Source organism: Furipterus horrens, unplaced genomic scaffold (assembly GCF_987537825.1).
Source record: "Furipterus horrens unplaced genomic scaffold, mFurHor1.1.pri manual_scaffold_11, whole genome shotgun sequence".
Lineage (NCBI taxonomy): Eukaryota > Metazoa > Chordata > Mammalia > Chiroptera > Furipteridae > Furipterus > Furipterus horrens.
In genome coordinates, this window is record NW_028327181.1 from 3,527,709 (window position 1) to 3,554,626 (window position 26,918).

The 26,918-nt window shown below is 50.8% G+C and overlaps 2 protein-coding genes across 4 annotated transcripts in view; one reads left to right on the forward strand and one right to left on the reverse strand.

Annotated features, from left to right (window-relative positions):
- Window positions 1-3,162, reverse strand: part of TMEM120B (transmembrane protein 120B) — a 31,470-nt gene extending 28,308 nt beyond the window's left edge. Inside the window, exon 1 of the mRNA XM_090292901.1 lies at window positions 3,015-3,162. Within this exon, the coding sequence (XP_090149027.1) occupies window positions 3,015-3,083 (69 nt within the window). The 5' untranslated portion in view covers window positions 3,084-3,162. The remainder of the gene's footprint in view (window positions 1-3,014) is intronic.
- Window positions 3,163-16,350: 13,188 nt separating this feature from the next.
- On the forward strand, window positions 16,351-26,586 carry MORN3 (MORN repeat containing 3). Of its 3 annotated transcripts, none has more exons than XM_090291041.1 (7): window positions 16,351-16,447; window positions 18,535-18,708; window positions 19,764-19,921; window positions 21,640-21,799; window positions 24,595-24,779; window positions 25,047-25,133; window positions 25,995-26,054. In XM_090291041.1, the coding sequence occupies exons 2-6, from the start codon at window positions 18,564-18,566 to the stop codon at window positions 25,125-25,127; spliced, it is 729 nt and encodes a 242-aa protein (XP_090147167.1). In that variant the 5' UTR covers window positions 16,351-16,447; window positions 18,535-18,563; the 3' UTR covers window positions 25,128-25,133; window positions 25,995-26,054. The 3 variants fall into 3 exon arrangements, with proteins under 3 accessions (XP_090147167.1, XP_090147165.1, XP_090147166.1); XM_090291039.1 differs by having other exon boundaries at window positions 16,398-16,447; window positions 18,553-18,708; XM_090291040.1 differs by lacking the exon at window positions 24,595-24,779 and having other exon boundaries at window positions 16,409-16,447; window positions 25,995-26,586.
- Window positions 26,587-26,918: the final 332 nt, after the last annotated feature.

Below are 26,918 nucleotides of genomic sequence, written 5' to 3' on the forward strand. Positions count from 1 at the left end.
TCGGAAAAAATAATACATTGTAACCAACAAAGATATTTTTATTTCATTCTGAAATAACCAAAATTATTTACTAGGAGGATGTGTGTCCCTGTCGGCTCTGCACAAATCCTCAGACCAGGGGACCAGACATTGCTGCCCTCGTTTCTCATTCCATAGGGTTTTAGTGAAATAATACTCCCCGCTGCTTACAGCCTGTCCTCCTGGTGTCTCGTCTACACACAGCAGCTAGAGGGACGCCCACTTCATGGGTAGCAAAAGCCAAAGTCTTTACAATGGTCTACCTACCGTGAGGTCAGGTTTAGGGAAAGGCCGCTTCCAGCGACCTCCCTCCGTGGATGGGAGGGGCAAGGTCAGGTTTCCAGTGATGTAAGGCAAGGCAGGAAAGCCTCATTAAACCATCTGCCGTGTCTGTAAGTGACCTCCCGTGGTCATATCACAGGCCACAGGGCCACGCTCAATCTACCAGCAAGGCTGAAACCCCAACCAGCCAAAAAACAAAGTCCCCATAGCGACCTAACCTTGTCCGGGAGTCCAGAGAGGTGCTGGCAGGTGCAAATCACAGTCAAAAGAAATCAGATCCTTTCCTCTGGAAATTCCCAGAGAGTATGACTTGGGGGGAGAGGGGAATCCCGAAGACCTTTCCAATCCGCTAGGGCCTGAGAATAAGGTTTCCTCCATTTGTAAAAGGGAAAGGGAGGTAAAACCCAGAGACATTATACGTCGCTTCAAGACAGATGAAATACGAGAGATAAAAGCCTGAAAAACCCATGACCCACGAATCCCAGATTCCAAGGTAGATATAGGAAAATTAAGACAGACCAAGATTTCTGGTGGGTGAAAAAAAAAAAAAAAAAAATCTCCCTATTGTCAATCTTACTAGTTCCCATCTGCCCACCTGCCCGCCTGTTGTAACCTCCTTGTCCCCCAGCAAATGTCTCACGTCTGAAAGTCTGTCCGATACATACAGTGACAATGTACATCCTACTTACATGCATGTTTCCAGAGCTCTCACATTTAATATGACAGAGAGGGGCTTCCCAATACAAGGACAGACATCTGAACTAAACGTTTAGAACACTATGTTCTAGCCCCAACTTTATCACTAAGTAGCCGTGGGACCCCAGTTAAATCAGCAGGCCCAAGCTTCAGTTTCCTCACCTATGAGGTGAAGACACAGTGCTGTTGACCTTACCTCCCAGGGGACTCTGTGGCCTTCCATTCATCACTGGCCTTTGACCCAGCCGCTGCCCCCAAAGCCTGAGGCCAGCAGAGGCCCTCTGCCCCAAGACAGGGCCCCTGTGCCCCAAGTTGGGCCCAATCCATCCCAGTTGCCCTACTGCTGAAGAACTAAGCAGGGGACCTCACAGTTGCCACCCAGCTACCCTTGCTATGGGTGAAATCCAGAATTAATGCCCAATTCCTCCCTGTCCCTCACACACCTGAGCCCCAGACACACCAAGTAAGAACCCAACAACAAATCCAACTCTCTCCTGTGCAACCTCCGCCTGCCAAGACTTGCAGTCTAATTGCTGTTAATTGCATTAATTGCATATGTCTGAAGTGTGAAGATTCCTCCTCCTCCTCCTCCTCCTCCTCCTCCTAGTCTGAGGCAGGGCCAGGGGATGGAATGATGAACAACAAAAGCCCCACACAGGGAACCCCTTCTCCCACCCCTGACCCTCGTACCCGCTCCGTGGCTCCCAGGCTGGACATGACCCGAAAGCCCAGTAGGACAAACCATTCAGAAGTGGCTGAGCCTTCTCGATGGTAGCGGAGCCATAAGGGTCCCCTGGGAACTGGGTGGGACCCGAGGTCTAGACGGAAGGAGAGGGCACCGACCCACACAAGCTGGACAGGCCAAGAAAGGGATACCCTTCTGGTTCTGGGTCCCCTGCGCCCAGCACATGCCTAAAACTGTCCCGTCTCTCCAGCCCCCCCCCCCCCCCGACCGCCCCCCACTCATCCGGACCTCCTGCCTGGTGTCCAGGAAGACCCATCACAGGCGCACCCTTGGCAACCTCCTCTCCCCTCCCCTGGGCACTGCAAGAGGCCGACCCACTGCAGATAAGAGCTCCATGTCCGGGAAGAATGTCACCGCTCCAGCTGAGGACTAGGAGGAGTCGGCGGAGGTGTGGGATGCGATCTCAGGCAAGCAGAGCCCCACGATGCGGGGAAAACACACAATACGGTAGCTGCAGAGGGAGCAGCGTCCTCTCCAAAAATGGCCCAGGAGTCCCCTTGGCCAGCCCTACGGTTCCCCGAGGCTCGCTCGTCCCCAGAGCAGGTGGCTGAGGCCTCTGAGAACGCCCCTCAGGGACGACTCCCCCTGCCCGGACCCCACAGCAGCAGAGCCAGTCTCCGGGGGCCGCTCGGCAGGCTCGGGCCGGGGGTGCGAGAGGCCACCGAGCCGTCGGAGCCGACAGATGCCGCCCACCGCGCCACACGCAGCCCGCAGCAGCGCCGGAGAGGCGGGCCCCGACCAGAGCCCCGAAGACGGGGAACAGGGGTCCCTGGTCCCTAAGCGAAGCCAATGGGTTCAAGGTGAACGTGCCCCGAGCACAGGCTCCAGAACCCCGCCGGAGCGGAGGGGGAGCCGGGCAGCCCGCAGCCGAAGGGCGCGGGGGCGTTCCCGAGGCCCCTGCGGAGGTGGGGGCTGGGCCGCTTCTCTCTGAGTCCCAGCGCACACCTGTCCCCTCGGGCCTCCCCCCAGGGACACGCCTGGAACTTCCCCTCCGAGGCGACAGACTAACTTTCCGCAGAGAAGGAGGTGCGCGAAGCCCAGAGCCGGGGCGAGGGCGCGGGACTGGGGCTCCGACCGCGCGCCCCAAGTGGATGGAGCACTGAAGTGCTGGGAGGTGGGAGGGGGCTGGCCCGCGCCGACCACCGGCCGCCGCGGCCCGGCCAGTGACGCCCTCGAGCCCGCACGGTGCCCGCCGCCCGGGCTGGGGGCGCGGGACGGGGAAGGCGCTGCACCTCGGGCGGCAGCGCCGAGCGACCCGGTGGCCCGGCCTCACCTGCAGTTCCTGAAATTCTCCCTCCAGCTCGTGCCACTCACGCTCGCAACGCTGCAGCTGGCCCGACATAGCGCAGCCGTGCGCCGCGGCGGCCGCTCCCGCAGCGTGCGCGCGGGCCCCCAGCACCCCGCGGCCGCCCGCTCGCTGGCCGCCTCCGGAGGCACCAGCTGTTCCTGCGCCGCGGGGGCCACGCGCGCATCTCCCGTCACAGGCCCCGCCCCGGGCCCGCCCCACGCGCGCGCTGGGAGGCAGGCCGCGCACATGCGCATGCTCACGCCCCGCCCCGGCCCCGCCCCCGGGGGCCACGAGCCCGCCGAGGGACGTCTGTCGCTTTGCAGGTCGTAGCAAGGTCTGTCTCGGGGCCCCTCGGGAATGCGTCTGCGCCGCCAGAATCTCTCTTCTAGTTGGGGCTGGGGAACTTGTTCGCAGGCTGCATTTGCAGAGCTTATTTTATTTAAATTAATTAGATAAGTGTTTGGGGTGTCTCAGGGCTAGAGGGAGAAAGGTGATTTGGGGGATGGGAAAGCTCACCATCCCTTGGCATAACCTGGCCTGAGCCAAAGCCAACAGCCTGAAATGCTAGAACTGACATTGACTGTCCAACAAGGTCGCCGAGTAGGGCGGGGCAGTGCAGAGGGCCCTGGCATCTCACACTGTCATTATTTTCTGCACCATCCTAGATTCCTGCCCCCTAAGACTCTGGGTGACTATCTTGGCAGCTGTTTCTGTCGTTCAAATGACACAACCACCTCAAAGTTAATTGAATCCAAATTCCCTTCCCTCAAGACCCGTCCCTGCCTCGCTTTCCGGTCACATCTCTCTCCCACCCCCACCTCCAGCCACTGTATTTTCTCCCTCTGCCCTTGTACGAAACATTCTTCCCCTTTTTGCTCATCATTCAAGCCTCAGTTCAAATGATGCCGGCATGAGTCCTCGGGCTGCCCTGACCACAAACGGGGTGGCTGAAACAACAGAAATCTATTCTCCAACAGTTCTGGATGCTGGGAGCACCAAACGAAGGAGCCAGCAGGGCCACGCTCCGTCGGAGACCGGGTGGTGGCCGTCCATTCTTGCCTGGCGTCGTCAGCGTGCAGCGGTGCCACTCCAATCTTTGCTTCTGTTATCACATGGCCTTTTTCCCTGTGTGCTTGTCTCTGTGTCCACTCTTATAAGGACACCGATCTTAGTATCGGGTTAAGGACCCACTCTACCCCAGTACAGGTCGTACATCTCAACTAATTACATCTGCAAAAACCATTTCCAAATAGGTTCACGTACTGAGGTAGTGGGTATTAGAAATTAAACACATCTTTCTGGGGGACACAATTCAGCCTATAACAACGCCTCTAAAAAAGACTTTTCCTGAATTTCCTGAACACCCCGATGTTCATGTCTCCTCCCAGTCACTTACTGCCTTCACGCAACTTACCTTTATACGGGTGTTTGTCTCCTTGTTGGTTTCATGCTTCTTCCACGGGTATACAGTCTCCATGAGGTCTCAGGGATCTTGTCTCCGTCGCGGTTGTCACTGGATCCCCAGCTTGCTGCATAGTAGGCCCTCAATAAATATTTCTTGAAGGAGTGAACACTAAAGATCATCTACTACAGAGAGTTCTCAACTTTTGGGGTTCATAGACCCCTCTGAGAACTCTGATTGGGGAATATGCACACAAAGAAATATTTGCAATTCTTTTTTTTTTTTTTTTAAACATTTATTTTTAGAGAGAGGGAAAGGGAGGGAGAAAGAGAAGGAGAGAAACACCAGTATGTGGTTGCCTCTCATGTACCCCCAATTGGGAACCTGGCCTGCAACCCAGCTGTGTGCCCTGACCTAGAATCACACTGGTGACCTGGTTTTGCGGGACGGAGCCCAACCAATGGAGCTACGCCGGTAAGGGCTCTCCACGTTCTTGCCAACACTTGTTATTGTCTGTTTCCATTTCAGCTGTCCTGTAATTCTATGTGAATTGTCTCACTGAGGTTTTGATTTTTTGTTTTCCTAATGGCTAAGAATGTTGACTGTCTTTTCATGTGTTCATTGGCCAAATGTATGTCTTTTTTTTTATTTAACTTATTTTTAGAGAAAAAGGAAGGGAGAGAGAAAGAGAAAGAGAAGCATTGATCAGTTGCCTCTTGCACACCCCCAACTAGGGGCCTGGCCTGCAACCCAGGCATGTGCCCTGACTGGGAATTGAACCAGTGCCTTTTGGTTTGCAAGATGATGCCCAACCCATTAAGCCACACCAGTCAGGGCCTAACTGGATATCTTCTTTTGGAGAAATGTCTACTCTAATTCTTTCCTCATTTTAAAAGTGGGTTATTTCCCCTTTTATTGTTGAGTTATAAAGGTTTTTATATATATTCTGGATACAAGTCTCTCTCTTTTTTTAAATAATTTATTTGTTTATTTAATTTTAGGGGGGAAAGGAGAAAGAGAGGGAGAGAAACATCACTGTGTGATTGCCTCTCACTTGCGCCCCCAACTGGGGACCTGACGTGCACCTAGTTATGTGCCCTTACTGGGAATCGAACCAGTGACACTTGGTTCACAGGCTGACGCTCAATCCAGAGCCACACCAGCCAGGGCTGGATACAAGTCTCTTATCATATATGTGATTTGCATTTATTTTCTCCCCTTTACATATATTATGTATGTAAAGTATATATAAACTATAGATGTGAATGTAAATACATATAATTTATATAATTTCTTTAACTTATTCAACAATCTTAAACTGAAAGAAAAGTTGCAAATACATCACAAAAAAGTGTTTTTTTTTTTCAGACCCATTTGAGCCTAGATTGCTGATTTCTTCCGCCCATCCCTCCTGAATCTTTAGTAGGCATTTCCTATAATCAAGAACATTCTCCTAATCAGCCAAAGTACAAGAAATAAAGAATTAATACTGATATATCACTGTCCTCTAATCCTCAGGCCCCATTCAAGTTTTCCCATTGAGACAATAGCGTCCTTCATAGTGAGAGGAGCCAATCCAGGGTCCGCTGTGTTTAGTTGCCAGGTCTCTCTGGTTCCCTTTCACATGGGGCAGGTCCTCAATCTTTCTTGGTCTTCCTTGTGTTGATATTGCTGAAAAGGACAGGACGGTTATTCTGTGGTGTTCTCCTCAATTCGGGCTTCCCTAACGCGTCCTTGTGATGAGACCAGGTTAGGTATCTTTGTCCAGCTGCCACGGAAGCGACCCTGTGTTCTCATTGCATCTCAGCAGGTGGAACAGGGTTTCAGCTCCTCCCACTACTGACGATGTCCACTCTGCTTGATTCAGGTAGTGTTTTCCAGGCTTCCCCACTGCAATGTTACTCTTCCTCCCTCTGTAAGTGTTCTATGGGAGGCGCTCTGTGTAACTGTTCTGCTCTTCATCAAGCTTTCTATCGACTTATAGCAGCGTCAACTCACATTTTTTTCTATTTTAGCCAATTAATTATAGTCTGTTACAATTATTTATTTTGATGCTCAAGTTGTCACAGACTTAGTTAGTCCCTGAGATCCACTTCAAGCTGGCTTCTGTGTCCTTTTGATAGGTCCCCATCATTTTTTAAAGAGCATTTCCTTATGTTTTTGACACCAAAAAATGTTCCAAGCACATCTTACAGCCTCCCTGCTCCAACACTGGAATCAGCGATTCTTCACCATTTCTGGTTCCTTTTAGCAAAGGATGGTATTTAAAAATCAAGTTCTGGGTACCAAATGTGACCTTTCCCCACCATGGGATGTCACCACTCTTGGCTCTCTCAGAGGACAGATCTAGAGACTATGTATATGTATATATGTACATACATATTTGTGCACACTTACACCTTTATCTTTACTTATAAATATTCAAAACCATGATGTTACACCAATACGCAAGTCCAATCCACAGACCTCATTCTAGTTTTCTCCCTTTTCCATCTTCACAACTCCCTTCTCCAGCAGGGAGAAACGTGGTTCCCATTATCCTTAGTGTATTTACTTACCTGATCATTCCTCCCCTCCCTGTATAGAAACTACCTACCACTGCTACCATCCTCTCCCCAGTCCTAATGCCTACCTTGCTCCAGATAAACTCAGCTCAGTGAAACAGGTGATGAGCATCCCTTTCTTGGCTTGGTGTCCAGATTCAAATGACTTTTTTTTTTTTTTTTTTTTTTAAATAATGAAAATGTCCACAACCTCCTTTCTATGTTTTTATCCTGGATGCACTTGAAGAATTACATCTGGCAGTTCCCCCAGTGAAGCCGTATTTACCAGGTTCTTTTGTATGATGGCAGATATTGGCGGAAGGTTGTAGGAAATTCACCAAAATGTTTTCCAATGACCAGATGAAATACTGGCTGCTTTTCATGTTTTTTTGGTTTTGCTTTTTTTTTTTTTTTTTTTTTTAAAGCCTGAGATTAAGTCTTGTGTCATTCCGCCACCTGCTGACAGCTTGTGAGAATTTCTGTTTCTTCCAACAAAAGGTAAAAAAGGCTTGTTCAACAAAGATTTCTTAACAAATATTCTTTCTTCTCCCACCTGAAAAACTACCACTCACAGAGTCTGGGTTGTAGAAATATTTCAATGTTCTTTATTTTTAATAAAACAAAAACATTTGCTTTCCAAGTTTTCAACAATGAGAATATATTACCTTTTTATTATGACAGAAAACATAGAGTTTAAATGATAATCATAAAGAGAATCTATGCTATAAGACCCAGTTCAAGAATAAGACAGCAAGGCCTGGCCAGGTCGCTCAGCTGGTTACAGCATCATCACAGTAGGCCAAGGTTGCGGGTTTGAGCGTCGTCCTGACACACCAAGGTTACAAGTTTGATCCCTGCTCAGGGCATATACCAGAAGCAACCAATGAATGCATAAATAGGGGGAACAACAAAATAGATGTTTCTCTGTCTTTAATCAATAAATAAAAATAAAGAAAAGAGACCCCACAGAGCTCCCTAGCCCCTCCCACTACATGGAGATACAAGAAGTCATCAGTGTGGAAGGGGGCCTTCACCTAACCACACAGGCATTCTGATCTTGGATTCCCAGACTTCAGAACTGTGAGATATAAATTTGTTTTTTTTTTTACACTTTTATTTATTTATTTTTAGAGAGAGGGATAAAAACACTAATGTGTGCTTGCCTCTCATGCACCCCCAACTGGGGACCTGGCCCACAACCCAGGTACATGCCCTGACTGGGAATCGAACCAGAGACCTTTTGGTTCGCAGACTGGCACTCAATCCACTGAGCCACACCAGCCCAGGCTGAATCTCTGTTCTTTAAAAGCCACCTAGCCTGTGTTATTTTGCATCAAGTAAGACAGAGCCTAACATTTTGAGTAATGAATGAGATTCACATTATTTGCAACACAATCTCAATTTCATTCACTATTTTAGAAGTGCAGTTACTGTTGCCAGATACACCAGTATGTAGCAGAGAATGTTTGGCCTGCAAAGCCAAAAAAGAAATTTACTATTTTTAGGTTTGCCCAATTATAATTCACTCCCTAGCCCTGAGGAGTGGATCACTTTTTCCAGGCAAAGAGAAGCTAATACATCTGGAGAACTGCCATCACAGAGGAAACGGAGGTGGGATGCTGAATTTCAGTAGCAACCAATAACACCCACCCCCAAAGCTATCCACTCTATCGGCCCATATTACCTTGGCTCCGGATAAGTCTAAGGCACAGAACAAGGCCAGTATTAATCAAATACAGTGACAACAACCCAGGAGAAGATGAAGCAGGTTGGGGAAAGGACCCATTTTTCAATCATTCATCAGACTTGAAAGGGTGGACAAAGCTATTATCCTGACGTCTTTTGTCATCTTTCTAAGAGCCATGGACAATAAAACTGTCCTTTATTCATTTTCCCCTTTGTTCAACAAGTATTGATTAAGGATTTATTGGGAGCTGGACCCACTTGCCAGGGCTGCTGTAACAAAGTGCCCCAAATTGTGTGGCTTAAACAACAGAAATGTACTGTCTCGCAGCTCTGGAGGCCAGAAATCTGACATTGAGGCGTCGGCAAGGGGTCCGCCCTCCTGGAGACTCTACGGGAGAATCAGTCCTGTGACTCTCCTGGCTTGTGATGGTCTGCCTGAAATCTTTGGGGTTCCTTGGCTTGTGGCAGCATCACCTCGATCTTCACGTGGCATTCTTCTGTCTGTGTCCAGACTTCCACTTGTCATGTGAGATTAGGACCCACTCTAATGACTTCATCTTAACCTGACCATCTGCAAAGACCCTATTTCCAAATAAGATCACATTCACAGGTACGAGGGTTCAGATTTCAACATCTTTTGGGGGAACACAATTCAACTCATAACAGGAACATGTTTTGAGGCTTACCAGGCCACGGCATACTTAAATTCAGGCTTAAAGAAATGGGGCAAAATACAAGAAAGAAGAACAGGAAGAAAAGGGGAAAAACAGAAGAGGCGGGGAGAGGAAGAGACGAAGGAGTACGACTGTTAAAGAGAAAACAAAGACAGAGAAAACTTGCAGGGCTAAAACCAGACCAGCTGCCTCATTTCTGGGGCCCAATACGAAACGGAAGTGTAGGCACCCTTGCTAAAAATGTCAGTTTTGAAATGGCGACAGCAGAGCATTGAACCAAGCAGCAGGCCCTTCTGAGAATGAGGCCCTGTGTGGCTTCCCTGCGGAGAGGATTGTACGAACGAACCGGTATACTTCAAGTCTTTAAAGGGTTTCCTTTCATGCTTTTTCCTCTCTTGTCTGTGCTCTTTCCGAGGTTCCAGGGAAGCAGGTCCATTCCTGGCTGAGGACCCTCCCAAGATCCCGTCTCCCACGGAGAAAGGAGCTTAGGGAGATGGGGCCCCACACCAGCTGCTCTCCCTGACCCGACAGGATGTCTGAGCAACTTTCTCAAGGTACCCAAGAGTCACCTTTCATTTCCTTTCACTGTTTCGGATCCTTACTTAGGACGGAGCCCTTGGCATGGAGGTTTTTCTGCCCACCTGCTTAAGGCTTTCTTAGTTTCCCCAGCGTCTCCCTGTGTAACTGGGTCGCCATGGTCAAAGTCGCCTTCCGCCTCACTCCCTGCCATCAAAGCGAGCTCCGGAGAACACCCTGCTTCCGGCCAGTGGATCTGGGTGCCAACTTCCTCAGCCGGGCCGCCAGCCCGCCCGACCCCCGGGCGGCCCCGCCGTGTTTTAGGACACGCTCTCCCGTGCTAGTTGAGGTCACCCTTCCGTTTTGGTCCAGAGTCTCCGGAGTGTTTACATTTGACACTATCGTTCCACCTCCGAGCCCCTGGCCAGGCTGCTCCTGCTCCTTCCTCCCAAGGAGGGGTCTCCAAGGGCAGGGGCGGAACCGTACTTGCCCTTCGAATCTCCAGGGCCCGGCCGTGTGCACACAGACAACGCAGGACGCTTTCCACGCGTGTTTATGGGATACAGCCGATGCCCTGACTGGAGGCGCTTCCGAAGCGTTTACTAAGTCATGACCACGGCACCTCACCTCCGCGCAGGCGCGCTTCCTGTCCGGCTCTCACTGAACCGCGTCGTCCTTACGGTTTCCGGACTGTGTTTCCGCGGACGAGCGCACCTGCACTCAGTTTTGTTTTTGTTTTTGATAATACGTGTTCTCCACCTGGGCACACAGGAGGCGTTCCAATGTTTCTTTAAGGAGTCTTTACGTCTTTTAGAAATGTAAGAATTCACGGGGAAAAATATCTTCCATCTCCCTAAAACCTTTAACACATATGTAAACAAGAATCATCTTGTAAAACGTTTTAAACATCTATAAGCTCTCAGCTCTCGTGTTCTGGCCTTTACCTGTCTAGGTTTAGTAATTTTACGGCAGGGCGTTTGGGAGAATTCCTAAATTCAGCCTCCCATCTGTCAGGTACACTCCCCTCGCCCGCGCTTCCTCCCTCTGCCCCTTCCGCTTTGGAGCACGATTCCGCCCACTTCCGGCAGGGGGCATACAGGGCGCAGGCGCAACTCGGGAGCCATTCATCACTCTTAACTAGTGCTGATGTTGCGCATGTGCAAAAAGGGGCGTGGCTGGGTAATTGCGCGGGAGATTGTAGGCCAACAGAACTCACGCGACTGTCTCCGCCCACTTAAATAGGCGGGCGGAACCGAGAGTCCGCGCAGGGTCCAGGCAGCGCAGGCGCACTGAGTACAGAAACGTGGAGAAGGAACAAGGGCGAGCCGGTACGCATGCTCATGTAAATGAGGCAAGAAACGTTTACGTCAGCACCAGAACCCGCCTCCTTTCGCTCTTCACCTGCCTCGGACTTTTAAAGGGCCAGAGGCCTTTGTAACGAATTGCTTTTTTAAAAGTACAACTATTTATTGAGAGCCTGCTATGTGCCAGGCCCAATTTACATGGTCTCCTGCGTGCCTTTTCCAGTTGTTCCTTTTGTAATCATTGTAATAATTACGTTAATACATATATTTTTGCATAAATTTCTTCCCTCGCCCCAATTGTACCATTCCCTAGGGGACCGTAATTCGAAATGGGAGGCAAAGTGATGATCTGGGTAGGTCTTTCTAGGTCAAGAGGTCTGAGATTGAACCCTGGCTCCGCCCCCGTTCCCATGCTCTTTTACTCCAGATATGGTACCTAACTTCTGGGAACCTAAGAGTTTGCTGATTTTTCAATTTAAATTTCTTTTTTTTTTTTTACTTTTCAATTACGGTACACATTCAATATTGTTTTTTATTACTTTCAGGTGTACAGCGTAGTGGTTAGACATTTATATAACTTACAAAGTGATCCCCCTGATATTTCCAGTACCCACCTGACGCCACACACAGTTATTACAGTGTTATTGACTGTATTCCCTGTGCTGTGCTTTGCATCCCTGTGGCTGTTTTATGAGTTTGCTGATTTAAAAAATGCTGATAAGTTTCCTACCGACTTCATAGGGTTGTTGTGAAAAGTATACATATTTTAAAAGTATGTAAGTTACCAACACTATTCCTCACACCAGCTATCTATTAAATAAATAATAACAAGTAGTTATTAAGTGAAAGTATTCAATCAGAAAACGGTTTTATAGTCCCTGGAACAGAGGGCCAGGTGGTTCTTCAGGAGGAAATCCTTAATTGCCAGGACGGCTCGCAGAATGTAACAGTGCTTATTTCCCCAGCGTTGCCAGTAGTGCAGCCCGTGATTTTTACACGTTTTCCCTAGTCTAGACAGTATGTAATGGTATGGCAGGGTTGTCTCAACGTTCATTTCTTTAATTGCTAGTGAGGCTGTGTGTTTTTCCTTCGGATTATTTATTATCTGTATTTCTTTGCCTAACAACTATTTTCAAACACTGTAATTTCCATCGGCTTATCCCTACAGACATTATGTTAGGTTCTGACAAAGCATTTTGTTTTTTAAGCAATTAAAAGAAAAAGAGAGAGGATTGGGGTGCAGAGAGAGAACTAAAAGGAAACTTTCCTAAGGAAGGGATAGAGACGGGAGGACAGAGATCTCAGAAGCAGTGCGTCCACTGGAATTTTCTATGACGAAGGAAATATTCGGTGTCTCCACTGTCCCATATGGTGGCCAGGAGGCACAAGTGCCCACTGAATACTTGAAACGTGGCTAGGGTGACTGAGGAATGGAGTTTTTGTTTTTATTTAACTTAAATTTAAATATGCCCTGGCTGGAGAGCATTGACCTGATACGCCAAGGCTGCGGTTTCGATCCCTGGTCAGGACACATGCAAGAATCAACCAATAAATGCATAAATATGTGGAACAACAAATTGATATTTCTCTCTCTCTCCAACCCCCTTCCTCTCTTTCTAAAATCAATAAACAAAAATAAATAAATATTGAATGCCTCCCTGATGGCATAACCCTGGAGATGAGGAAAGAAGAAGAAAAAGGAGGGGGAAAGAGGCGGCCTACAGAATCGCTCAGAAGTGGCTCCCTAAATATGAAGGGACTCAAACGTACACCTTTGACATTGTTCCCAAGAGAGACAGTCACAGACAAGGGTGTGTTCAGTTTGCAAAAATCTATCGGGCTATACACAAATGATATTTCTACTTTTCTATGTGTGTTTGACACTTTAATAAAAAGGTAAACCACATTCGCTACACTCTGTGTTACCCTTTTTAGGCATATGTCTAATTTTTAGTTTAGCAGCAGTCCCAAAATCTAGACGTGGCCTGTTACTCGCTATGACACCTGAGAGCCCCTAGAGGGCGCTCATCCTGCAGCGGAGATTAAGGCTTTATTGCGAGAATTCACACACCACACAATTCCTGCCTTTAAAATGCACAATTCACCGGTCTTTAGTCTGTTCACAGAGTTGTGCAACCATCACCATGATCAGTTTGAAATATTTTCATCCCTGCAAAAAGACAAAACAAAACTCTCTGCCCTATATCACTGATTTCCCCCTCCCCACTCCCCAAGCAACCATTAATTGATTTTCTTTATAGATTTGCCTTTTCTGGATATTTCCTATAAGAATACTCATATAATATGTGACCTTTAAAATATATATATGTATTTATTTTTAGGGAGAGAGGAAGGGAGGGAGAAACAGCGGGAGAGAAACATTGAAGTACAAATAATCAGTTGCCTCTTACGAGCCTCCAACCAGGGACCTGGCCCTCAACACAGGCATGTGCCCTGACCAGGAATCAAACCCATGACCTTTTGGTTTGCAGACTGGTGCTCAATCCACTGAGCCACTCCAGCCAGGGCTAATATGACCTTTTGTGTCTGGCTTCTTTCACTTAGCATAATGTTTTCACAGTTCATCCAGATTGTAGCATGTATTAATACTCATTCCTTTTTATGACTGAATAATATTCCATTGTATGGATAGATCACATTTTGTTTATCCATTCTTCTTTTGACTGACGACATAGGAGAACTCCCTTCATCCCATCCTGCAGACAAGGTCCTTGAGAGGAACCCAGCCAAATTTCAATCATTCTGGCAAGCAATTATGAGAAGAGTACTTAGGCCAGGAGCCCTCAAGCTTGATCTCCTGATGCTTCAATATTGGGGAGCTGCCAGTCCATAGCAATTACTCAAGAGTTCGTGAACAATGGGACCAGATTCTGACCTGATAGGGAAAATAATCTCATAGATTTGTGACCTGCCCTTCCAGCTGACCTACAGATAAGCCGTAACCTGTTCCAAATTCTTCTCTCGGGCACAGTTCTGCCTCCTTCTGAACAGGGTCTAAGTAGGGACTGTGAAAGGACTCTGCAGCAGAGGAACTGAGGCTGGTGACTGTGTCTTAGCCAGACCTAGGGAGAGAGAAGATTCTAGGCCGCGAGGCACCATTCAACAGACGGCAGGGCAGACAAAGCCATAAGCCAAGGGACAGTTTGACCTACTTGACTAAGAATGCTGGCCAAGTACCCGAGGAGGAGAAGACAATGTCGGGAGGAAGACCACTCAGTGTCAGCAGCGTGACTGGCCAGGGGCCACTGTGGACCCTAGCTAGGCCACTCAGGAATTAGGGATTGGAATTCAGAAAGAGCCAACTAATTTCTGTGAGTGATTGGAACAGAGGTGATGTACGGGGCAGCTATTTTCCAAACAACGAAGAAGAGATACAGAGACAGACAGAAATAGAGATGGAGATAAAGGAGGAGGATGGCGTTGCTGTTGACAGCTTTCCAGCACTTTTATATCCTTAATAAATTTCCTTTGTTGGAGAGTTTGAGATGGCGTCTCTACTTGCAACCATAAGAACCTTGGAAAACCAAGAAGATACATTGTAGAAGTTGTGTGTCCATTAATAACCTTCTCTGAGAGACACACACTCAACGAATTAACTATCAATGATGTGATAAGAGTGGAAATCAGCAAAATTCTCATTCCAATGGGAGTGAAGAGCAAAGCAATGAAGGAGCACTCGCAGGAGCAAAAATTACACTTCCACAAATATTGTATGAATCCAACGAAATGAGGGACCCAGAACAGGCAAATTTATAAAGACAGAGAGTAGAATAAAAGTTACCAGGGGCTGGGGGAGAGGAGAATCAGAAGTTACTGTTTAATGGGTATAAGAATTTTAGTTTGGCCCTGGCTGGTGTGGCTCAGTGGATCGAGCGCCAGTCTGCAAACCAAAGGGTTGCCGGTTCGAATACCAGTCAGGGCACACACCTGGGTTGCAGGCCAGGTCATCAGTTGGGGTGTGCAAGAGGCAAACACACATTGATGTTTCTCTCCCTCCTCTCTCCCTTTCCCTCTCTCTCCTAAATAGATAAATAAATAAATTTAGTTTAGGAAGATGAAAAGTTCTGGGAAAGGATAGTGTGAATGATTGCGCAATATTGGGAATGTACTTAATACCACTGAGCTGTACGCTTAGGAATAAGTAAAATGGTAACCTTTGTGTTATGTATATATTACCACACAAACAGAAAAGAATCACAAAAAGAAAAAGGAAAAGGAAAAATTACACCTGAGTTCAAGCCGTCTTGAAGCCAGGGCCTTCACACTCCTGTGTCCATCAATCGTTTTCTATGGGACACCCTTCCGGGGTTTCAGCTCCCACTCACGACCACTGGGTCTTTGCCCAAACAGTGAAGGGGCTCCAGGAGCTCAGGGACAGTCCTCAGAAGAGCTGCAGATGGAAGAGGAAGCCCCTTCACTCTGGCCAGGCTGCTGCTACCTGGAGGAGGAGAGGTCCCGGCAGAGGAGTGTGCCCAGCATTTCCGGGCGGGCAGGCAAGCGTGTGGGGCTGGAGCACACTGAGACCGGGTGCCCTGAGTAGGGGACAAGGTCCCAGAGGAAAGGGGCGGGAGGTGGGCAGAAGCAGCAGGGCTTTGAAGGCCACAAGGACTGTGGCCTTTACTCTGAGCGACAAGGGGAGCCACTGGGAGGATGGGAGCTGAGGAATGACCTTGGCCTGCTAGTGGCCATGTAAAATGTACACCCCTTCCAGAGCTGGAGGGGCTATAAAACCTCCCTCAGAGTCTCAAAGGCGACTAGCAACCCCCCCACCCCCGCAAGACCGAGAACCCCTGTGGCGTTGGTTTTCCCCTCAAATTCTGCCACCTCGACTTTGCATCGTGGAAGAACCGCCTTTAACCCTTTCCTGCCTGGCCCCTGCGCTCTGTTTGCTCTGGGGAACCCCAGACGGGAGAGGGGCGGGGATGGAAAGGGCAGGAACCTCCCTGCGCGCACCGTGACTCTCGCTCCGCACAGCTTTGGCCACCAGGCGGGGGCACCAGCCGGCACTCGACCTCCACGGGCCTGAAGACCTCCTTCCCCGGACGCGAGGGGGACCTCCACTGTTCCCCACGCGTGGCCCAGCGAGCGCAGTCTCCGCAGGAAGGGGCGGGCACTGCCAGCTGGCTTTGCTGTAGCCCTACGTTGCCATAGCAACCCGGGGGGGGGGGCGTTGTCCAGGACGCCCGAGCGCGCTTTGGGCTGCAGTTGAGGCTGGAGGCTGAGGACCCTCGGATCCCGCTTGAGGACTCCGGATCCAGGCTCCGCTGGGCAGGTGAGCGCGGGTGAGAGGGCGCAGGGGGGGCCGGGACGGGGCTCGGTCCCCTAGCCCTCCGGACCCAGGCAGAGTCCGCGCACCGCGCTGCAAAGCTTGCTCTTCCGATCAGTAGCTCATATATTCAGTCCTCAGCCTCCGCTTGAGTGGAACCCGTGTTGCCGAGAGTGCCGGCTGGTGCACCCGCCTGGTTGAGTTTATATTACTCTGATGAGGCTTTAAGTAAACCCCAGTGACATCGTAATAGAGTTGTTAGATTCTAGGTTCTCTTACAATTCTGGGCAAGCCAGGGAGAAATTGTCAGTTTGGGGCTAATATAGCATTAACACCTTTCTGAAAACTTGCTAGACTCAATCCGGCTAAGACAAATCGGTTTCTTCTCAGTGTTTTTATTTTCACGGTTCCCATCCCCTCCCGGTACCTGACACTTGTTTCCATTTATAGTAATGCTATGTAAAGCTTAAATATCGAGATTCAGCTCCGTCAGGTGGTACTTGAAAATGGGAGAGAAAAGAAAAACACGAAATGTAGGGCCTGAGACTGTCTCCCCCTCCCAGCTTTTGCCCTTGCTGATTTCATCGCTTGGAGTGACTTTCCCTATTTCTAGGTACAATTGTCAAGATCTACACCAGCTGGTGTGCTTGGTCAGCCTGGTCAGACCCCTGGGGTCCGCTGCTGTAGCTCAGCAGAAGGAACTCCTTGATGGGCGGGGCCCATGCCAAAGGAAAATACAGGGCCCGTGCTCAGAAAGTACCTATGAGAATTTCGTAACAGTGACGGTAGAGAAGCAAACCAAACGCCGGCCCTTCCAAGGTCAGGGCCCCGTGCTGCTGCTCAGGTTGCTACCAGTGATGCTGGCCCTGGGTGGGTGGGGGCCTGGAACCCCATCATCTCCTGGAATCTGCTCAGCCCTAAGGTCATTCTGCTTGTCTGATTGGTCAGGAGCTCTGCATGCCTATGGTCAAATATCTCACTCTAGCCCTTGCTGCTGACCCTGCCGGTGTGTTTGCGTGTTCCCCAAGCCGATGTGGTAGAATCGGTAGTTTTTGCTAAGGCAGAACAGGGATCCCCAACTTTGGAAGGGACCATCTTTAACACCTGACACAGGCCCCATGGAGACACACAGATGGACATGAATGTCTGCACTGGAGATCCTGGGGGCATGAAGAGCACAGGGGGCTCCCAGACGGGGGAGAGGCCCTAGACCACCCCAAGTCTCTCTGCAATGCCACCAGGCAGGGCGGGGAGGAGAGCTGGGTTTGACAGAAGAACCTAGCCAGGTGATGAGGCAGACAGGTAGAGGACCCGGGGGGGCGTGGGGACTCAGAGGTCAGATGCAGAAGGGTGACCAACCATCCTGATGTGCCTAGCACTGTCCCAGTTTTAGCACTGAAAGTCCGAGGCCCTAGGAAACCCCTCAGTCCTGGCATATGGGGAGAGTTAGTCACCCTAGAAGCAGTATTGTTAATTGGTGGGCCTCTTGACAGCTTGCAAACTCTGCAAAGCCAGCCCCTGGACTTTTCCACCAGCTTACCCGCCAGACAGATCATGCAAGACCAAGGGGGTTAAAAGGCTGGGTGCCCGGCCGGTCTGTGTGTGAGGGGTGTCCCTGTGGGCGGTGCCAGGGAGCACCATGGCTACCCCAACCTCCCGCTCCCCTGCAATGGCTCTCAGTGCTCACTGCGAGGGGCTCCAGGCCAAGTTCTCGCCGTAGGACCAGCACCCACTCTGACTGGTCCTACTGGTTATTAAACATGTGACCATCACTTCCTGCCTGAGGACAGTCTTCCTGATGCCATCACAAACCCAACTGTGCTGCTGGTTTCCCTGGTTTCCCAAGTAATTGTGCCATCAGACCCTCCCTCCTCCCCCACCCCCAGGACACCCCTGAAGAAACAAGGGAGGAGACAGCCGAGGGTCAGTCCCACACAAAAGGGCCCCTTCACGGGCAGTTCATCTGCCCCATGGACTCGGAACACACATGACTCACCCCACTGGGGCTCAGACAGCTGCACCCCCCGGGAGCCCCGGGACGCTGGCATAACGTGGGGCGCACTGAGCTCCTGATGTCCCTAACCTTTCGCTAGCACCCTCTGGCCCTGCAGAAGCAGCCCACATGCCCATTTCCAAGAGCCCACAGAAGTCAGAGTCCTCGTGGAAGGGATGGGACCGCAAGGCCCAGAAGAACGGGCTGAGACACCAGGTGTATGCTGTCAACGGTGACTGCTATGTGGGCGAGTGGATGGACAACATGAAACATGGTGAGAGGGGGACCCTCAGGGGCTCGGGCGGCAAGCGGGGGGTTTGCGCCAAGAAAACAGCTTTCAGAGCTCACTGGCGATGTAAGATGCGTCCCCAGGCTCCTCCGAGAGTTGAATGCTCACCAGGAGAGCCGGGGCCTCCACATTCTGCCGTTCTGGAAAGGAACTGAGCCCTGACTTCAGCTGAAGAAGTCTCAGGGAGCAGCGGGGCACAGAGCAGTCTTGAGACGCCAGCCCCAGCCACAGCTGGGGCTCAGGGGACTCAGCTGTGTCCCTGCCCTCTGAGGCCTGGGCTAAGCATGGCGCTGCCTAACAGGAGGGAAAGGCAGACCCCCAGAAGCCAGCTTGCAGCTGGGAGTCTGGTCTTCAGACTCAGCTCTGACCCTGGGGGTCTGACCAACAGGGGGTGAAGGAGGACCTCCCTCCTCCAAGTAGCTGGGGCTTAGGCTTTAACTAGATTGGGCTCCTGGTCTAACCAGTGGGGGGCAAAGGGATCCTTTTTCCTAAAGAAAAAAAGTTTTTATTTTAAAAAGGGAGCATGACGTTTTACTCCAGTCTCACAATTCCAGATTCTTAACCACGCTTCTCTCCTGCTTTCCTGCATTGGGTGCTTTGGAGTCCAGAAACCTGCATGAGAATCTTAGGTTCACCAACTATGACCTTGAGTGATCACTACACCATTCCGAGCCTCAGTTCTCCCATCTCTAAAATGGGAATAATGCCCTGACGGGTGTGGCTCAGTTGGTTGGCAGTCATTCCTCAAGGTGAAAGGTTGTCGCTTCGATCCCCAGTCAGGGCACATGCCTTGGTTGCAGGTTCGGTTCCATACTATTAAGAGATGAAACTGACTTGGGGTTTGCTATGTCAATCTGGCTTCAAGGCAAAAGTCTGGAGAACCATCGTTTGTAGAAAATGGAACGTTCTTGGTGTTTTCCTGGGTGCTGGGGGGTCTAGAGACGAGACAAAGACCCTGTTCCAGTCCTCAAGTATCACCAAACCTAGGGTCCCCAGCAACTGCCCCCCAGCCCCACGGAGGCCCATCTGTGTGTCATCAGGAAAAGGAAAACAGATCTGGAAGAAGAAAGGGGCCATCTACGAGGGGGACTGGAAGTTTGGGAAGCGAGACGGTTATGGCACCCTCAGCCTTCCCGACCAAGTAACGGGAAAGTCCAGGAGAGTATACTCAGGCTGGTGGAAAGGCGGAAAGAAATGGGTGAGTGGTTCCTATCCTGCCCTGGGGCGCTGGCCAGGCTGAGAGCAGGCTCTGTGCCCGTGTGTCCGGGAGCAGTCAGAGAGGCCTGGGAGAAAAGGCAGGAGTGGGTTTGAGGGGAGAACAGGGGGACTGTGTGGGTAGGAGAAGGAACGGTGGGGGAATCGTTAAGGCTTCTCAGAACAAAACCCAGGAAACAGGAAGCCAGACGAGAGGGCCCAGGGGGGGAGCGTGTGAAACTGTGGCTACAAGAAGCCAGCCAGGCAGTGGGCTGGGGGGTGGAGATTGGGGGAGTCTCCTCCCCTTTCTCCGCTCATTTCCTGGCTTTCTTTCCCCGGAGCAGCCCTTTCTGAGAATCCCCCTTCTGTAGGGCCAGGATAAGAGGAGGGTAGGAAGAGTCAGAGCAAGAAAGCTGAGGCCACACTCTTAGCCACTGGACAAGAGAGGAAGGTCCGAGGTCCTAGGGGTAGAAGCCAACCATAGGCGTGCCCCCAGCCATAAACACTCAAATCCTCACCATAGGCCGTGGTAACATAAAAATATAGTATTGCTCCCCTGGCTGTTGTAGCTCAGTGGATTGAGCGTCAGCCTGCGAACCAAGTGTCGCTGGTTCGATCCCGAGTCAGGGCACATGACTAGGTTGCCCGTCAGGTCCCCAGTTGGGGGCGCAAGTGAGAGGCAACCACACAGCGATGTTTCTCTCCCTCTCTTTCTCCTTTCCCCTCTCTCTAAAAACAAACAAAGAAAAAGGCTACAAAATATTAAAATATATATATATATATATATAGTATTGCTAACGAACAACTGCTCTTGCAATCCTGGAACATGATATGGTACTTCAGCTAACTCTCACACCATCATCATCATCCCCATCATCATCCCCATTTTACTGGTAAGGAAACAAGCTCAGAGTAGTGACGTGCCTTGCTTGGAGTCACAGTGCTGGCAAGTGGTAGCGCCCAGGGTTTCATGATCTCTGCTTGCAAATTGTTGATTGGCCAGTGGGGAGAGAGACCTCAAAATAAACAATTTACCTATAATACAGCGTTAGGATAGAGGTTTGCACAGGGAACTCAGAGGAAGATTATTGAGCATTCATGGCACGCTTCCCGTAGGAGGTGACATTAAAAAAATGCAGAGTTAACCTTGAAGTGAAAAAGGAGAAGAGGAAGTAGCAAAGAAGGCAGAAGTAACAAAGGGAAGGATGTCAGCAAGGTGTGTGTGCCCACGGAGGTGGGGGTAAGAGGAGGTGTAGGTGTGTTGGTGGGGAATCAGGAAGCTTGAGCTGCTTCATCCAACCTCCTTAGGTGCGATGTGCAGGGAGTCCGTGATTCTCTGTGGTTGGATGCTATGTATGGTTCATTTTTCTGGGGAGAAGTCCATAGCTTTGATCTGATTCTCAGAGGCGTCTGGGGGAAACATAACCAGATGGACGATGGAAAGGCCCTTCTGGCTGCTGTATGGAGGATGCGTGAGGGCGGGGAGAAGGGGAGAGTGGAGCAAGGGACCAGTGAGGAGGGGAGAAATGACGGCGGGCTGCATGAAGGCGGCAGCACAGGGACAGAGGGAAACGGACAGCCTGGAGCGATTTTTCAGTACGCGGTGCAGGACAGAGAGGAAGAAGGAGGAAGCCCAGGTGTGTGGGTTGGGTGCCAGGGAGGATGGCGGGGCTTTCCTAGCGGTGGGGGGCGCTGTCAACGGGTTTACCTTCCCGATTTCAGGGCTATGGGATCCAGTTTTTTGGACCCAAAGAGTATTACGAAGGTGAGTGGTGCGGCAACCAGCGCAGCGGGTGGGGTCGCATGTACTACAGCGATGGCGACATTTACGAGGGCCAATGGCGGAATGACAAGCCCGATGGGGAAGGCATGTTACGCCTGAGTGAGTGCCCCGCCCCGCCCCAATACCCTGCAGACCACGCCCACTAAGCCACGCCCACGCCCTGCTGGCCCCGCCCCACCGGCCCCGGTCCTCTGGGCCCTCCGTGAACCACGCCCTGGCAGAGCCCTGCTACAGTGAGGGTTAAGGTGACTGACAGGATCACACCCCTGCCCCCAGGGAGCTTATAGTCTAAAAGGAGAGCCAAACAATAAACATGACCGATTAAGACATTTTCTTACGATCCTAACAATCATAGCTGCACCTACACAGCACTGAACTCACTTAGTCCTCACTACAATTCTATAACATTGGTACGCTCTTCAAATGAACAGAGGCACAGAGAGGTTAAGTCACTTGATCAAGGTCACACAGTCTGTTAGTTGGGAGGTCAAGAAGTGCTAGGGAAAGCCCTGGCTGCTGTGGCTCAGTGGATTGAGTGTTGGCCTGTGAGCTAAGTTTCGCTGGTTCGATTCCCAGTCAAGGCACATGACTAGGTTGCACGTCAGGTCCCCAGTTGGGGGCGTGAGTGAGAGGCAGCCACACAGTGATGTTTCTCTCCCTCTCTTTCTCCTTTCCCCTCTCTCTAAAAATAAATAAACAAACAAATAAATAATTTTAAAAAAAAGAAGAAGAAGAAGTGCTAGGGAATTCCCCTTAAAAAATAAGAAGGTGTGTTGGAAAGTTACAAAGGAGCCGGTGACAAGAACTATTTAGATTGACTGAGGGTCAGGAGTCAGGGAATGCCTTGCTCAGGAGGCAACGTTTGAACAGAGACCTGAAGGAAGAGGAGCAGATAGTCATTGAACTAGGGAAAAAATATTCAGGGTTTAATCTACTCTCTGAGCAACCACCAGAGTGAGCTTTTTACAAACTGTACCTGTCCCTGCCAAGCTTTCCACCTTCCCATCGCTCCCTGTGGCCCTCGAACGAGTGCAGATTGCCCGTGGCCTGTGGGGCTGGGCAGGTTCTGGCCCTGCTTTCCCCTCCCTCTGCCCTGGACTCCTTTGGTTTCAGCCACACTAACTTTCCTTCAGTTCCCACACTTTCTGCCTCAGCACCCTTGCACTGCTGTTCGTGCTTCCTGGGATGGAAAGACGATGCTCAGATGTCTGCATTGTCTCCACCGCGGAGAGGCTGTCTCTGCCCACTCCACCTAAAGCACATTCTCCTCATTATTCTCAGCACCGGCTTCCTTTCCTTTGGAGCACCAGGTGTATAATGATGGGGTTTACTTGGCATCTCTGTGCCTGCTTTCTCCCCTGTAAAATGGGAATAATAGTAGTAGCCACTACATAGGACTGTGATGGGGAGTAGATGAGGGGATCTATGTCAAGTGCTTAAAATAGGGCCTGGCACAGAGTACACTGTCTATAAAGCAAGTATCATGTCCCTGTAGACTGTGAGCTGCAGAAGGACTGGGACGGTGTCTGTTTTGTTCCTCACTATTCCCCAGTGCCTGGCCCATAGTAGATGCTCTTGGTAAGGAAACTGGAGCCCAGTCTCCTGAAACACTCAAGTCCAACTCACAATGCGATTCCACCAAATTGAGGCATTGGGGCAGCCGGGAAAGGTGTAGCCCAGCCCCTGTGTCTGACATGCTCAGACCCGCAGACACCTGGCTCACTGCCTGCGTTGGGTGAGCGTCCCCCCAGAAAGAGCCTGCATTTAGTGAGAGCCTGCTGCGGCCCACACAGCATAGCAGCTGTCCGTGCATCATGCCTCGGACTCTGGAGCCAGCCGGCCTGGGTTCAAATTCTGACTCAGGCTCTTATCCTGTGTGACCTTGGGCAACTGCTTAAACCCTCTGTGCTTTAGTTTTCTCGTCTGTAAAGTAAGGATAAAAATAAAACTTAACTAGGGCTACGGTGAAGGGTAAATGAGGTTTACATTTATTAAGCTTAGCGTGGTGTCTGATGCGTGTTTGCAGCAGGGGTCAGCAAAACTACAGCCCCTGGGCTGAATCCAGTCCAACACGTTTTTGTAAATAAAGTTTTATTGGCACACAGACATGCTCGTTTGCCTATGTATTGTCCACGGCTGCTTTTGTGCCACAGCATATAAAGTCATTTAATTTTCACAGTTCTGTGAGGGACATGCTACTTTTACTCCTGTTTTACAGAAGAGGAGACAAGACAAAGTGGTTACGTGACTTGCCCTGAGTCACACAACTGCTAAGTGTCTGGGCTTTATTATTATTTCTACACTCCCACCATCAGATGAGAAGTTGAATCGACTCCCAGTTAAGAGCATGGGCTCCTGGGATGAAGAGGCCTTGGTTTCAAATTGTGCCTCTGTCACTTCCTAGCTCTGTGACATTGAGCATGTTAATCAGACTCCTTGAGCCTTGCAAGCTCCCCCTGTGAAACGGAGTCCTTCACCCTTCACAGAATTGTGTTTTGAGGAGTGAGTTCAGAAACACACAAGGAACCAGGCACAGAGTAAGTGCTGAAAAAACACTGTTGATTCCTATTATTAGATATATATTGTTTACAAACAGGAAACGGTCTGGCTCGTCCAAGTTCAAGTTAAGTAGTGGAGGCAAGACATGACCCAGGTCTGATTCTGGAAGTCACTGACACCCCAGCGCTCTGCTGTTTATAGGCCAGTTGTCCCAGACCCCGCTCCACCTACCTGCCTGGTGCACGCTAGTGAACCTAGTTTTGTTCTGGCTTCCTGGGGGGCTGGCATCTGGCCTGGGAGTGGCAGGGGGCCGGCAGGGCATGGTGGAGGGGCCAGCCTAGTTGTCTGGCCTAGCTTGCTGTGCCCAGCACCCACACCTCTGGCCTTTCTTCCAGAGAATGGGAACCGCTATGAGGGCTACTGGCAGCGAGGCTTGAAGAACGGGTCGGGGCGTTTCTTCCACCTGGACCATGGTCAGCTGTTTGAAGGCTTCTGGGTGGACGACGTAGCCAAATGTGGCACGATGATCGACTTTGGCCGCGATGAGGCCCCGGAGCCCACCCAGTTCCCCATTCCTGAGGTGGGCAGCTCTCACCAGGGCCCTGTGGCCACACCCAGAAAGAGACAGAAAAGAACACCCCCACCCCCCAGCCACACCCAGCCTGGCCTGACCCAGCCCAGTCCAACTAGGGAACAGACAAGGTTTTGTTTTCAGTCAGGGCATCTCCAGGAAGGCAGGCAGCACCCCCCAAGGCTGGCAGCACCCCCCAAAGCAGGCAGCACCTCATAAAGCTGGCAGCCTGGGACTTCTATGCTCCTCAAACTCAACCCTGCTACTTCCCCCCAGGTCAAAATTCTAGACCCCGATGGCGTGCTGGAGGAAGCCTTGGCCATGTTCAAGAAGACGGAGGAAAAACAAGGAGGCTGATGCCAGGTGAGGGGATGGGCACACCTGTCACCCTCTGTGTGAGCGAGGCAGTTCCTGGGGTCTCCTCTGGCGCAGAGGTTCAGGGGCGGACCAGAGAGGGCGGTTTCCTGCTTCCTGCAGTCCTGCTGGTGCGTTCTGGTTCCTCGCCTTCAAAACTCATTTCACTGAAGATCAGTTCATTCTAGTCCTGCCCAGGCCCTCCCATTTGTACCCTGGCCTTATTGGAACACTGCTTGGACTCAGGGGGGTTGCCCCATCCCTCCACCTGCACATCTGTCCAGTGGGCCCATTCAGCCCTAGCCCCCCTCGCTGTGAGTGTAAGTGGGGTTCGAGGGGGAGGGCGTGGGTACAGTGTCTTTGAAATGCCAGCTCCCACCACCCCTTCGCCCCTGCAGAGACTATCAGAGCTTCAGGAGAAAGTCAAACCCACGTCACCCAACTGCTCAGACCAGTGCGTGTGACTCCGGGCACACCCTTGGCACTGCACTCCTCCCAGCACTGGGTCATTCTTTGCCAATAGGGGGCAGGTGCTTCTCTCCCCAGCTGGCCTTAGGGTCCCTCTTGTTACAGCCTTCATTCTAGGACCCTGCCCCTGAGCACATGATAATTAAGGAGCACCTGGTGGCATTGGCCTGTGAAGTTGGCAGCTAGGGAAGCCATGGGAGGGATATCAGGTAGAGGAGAGGGAAGATGTCCCTATGGCCTGCATGGCTTGACCCTCAGGGTTTTGGGGGAGAGGGGGAGAGAGAGAGGAGATGTCTCTGGGCCTCTGTGCTCTGAGATCCCAGAAAGAAGCAACCTGCATCTCGTCACATTGGTCACTAAGATTTGGGGTTAAATCTGACCTGGCTTTTTGGCCTAACACAGGGGCCCTCAACTTTGGAATCCCGTGGGAGCTCTAAACGTCAGATGCCCAGGATCCACACCCGGAATTTCTCATCCGTCTGGGGTGTGGCTTGGGCCTTCAAAACTTTCCCCAGATGATTCTGATGTACAGCCTGGGCCAAGAACTCCTGACTTACTGGATTAGTGACCCTTAGCAAGTAACCTCCGTGCGTCCTCTGTAAAATGGGACTTCAGAGGTCTCACTGGGGTGTTTTGAGGGTGTGCTAAAAGATGTCATCATGATGACTCATATGTATCGAGGCTAATCATGAAGAGATATCTGGGAAGGGTTCTGCATAACCCCAATCTAGACAACATTCCTGCGACTTAAGAGGGACTCTTATGTAACGAGGAGGGACGGGCGCTCTGCAGTCAGACCGCCTGGCTCTGCATCCCATGTGACTTATTAGCTGTGTTCTGGGGTCCGTCACCCAAGCTCTGTTCTCTAGGTCTCCTCCCCTCTGATATGGGGCAGTAACGGTATTTACCACCTGGGGAGTTGATTACTGTGGGGATCAAATGAGGCACCCTGTCTCCTTCCCCAGGGGCACTTGGCACGTCTGGAAACATGTCTGGTTGTGACAGCTGCAGAAATGCTACTGGCACTTAGCGGGCAGAGGTTAGGGATCCTGTTAAACACGCTACAGCATAACCACCCTGCCAGAGAATGATTCGCCAGGGTAACTCTGCAACACCAGGAGGTGCGAAGGCCTCCCCAAGCACCCGGCACCTAGTAAAGGCTCACTAAACGCGCACTGATACCGTGGAGGTTCGCTCTGCCTCTAAATCATAAACAGGGCGGCCCAACCCAAGGCGTGGGGGTCTATACCTGACACCAGAATTTGAGCCTGGGCACCTCGGGACACAGAATTAACCAGGTAGACACAGAGCGCTCACTAGGGTGCG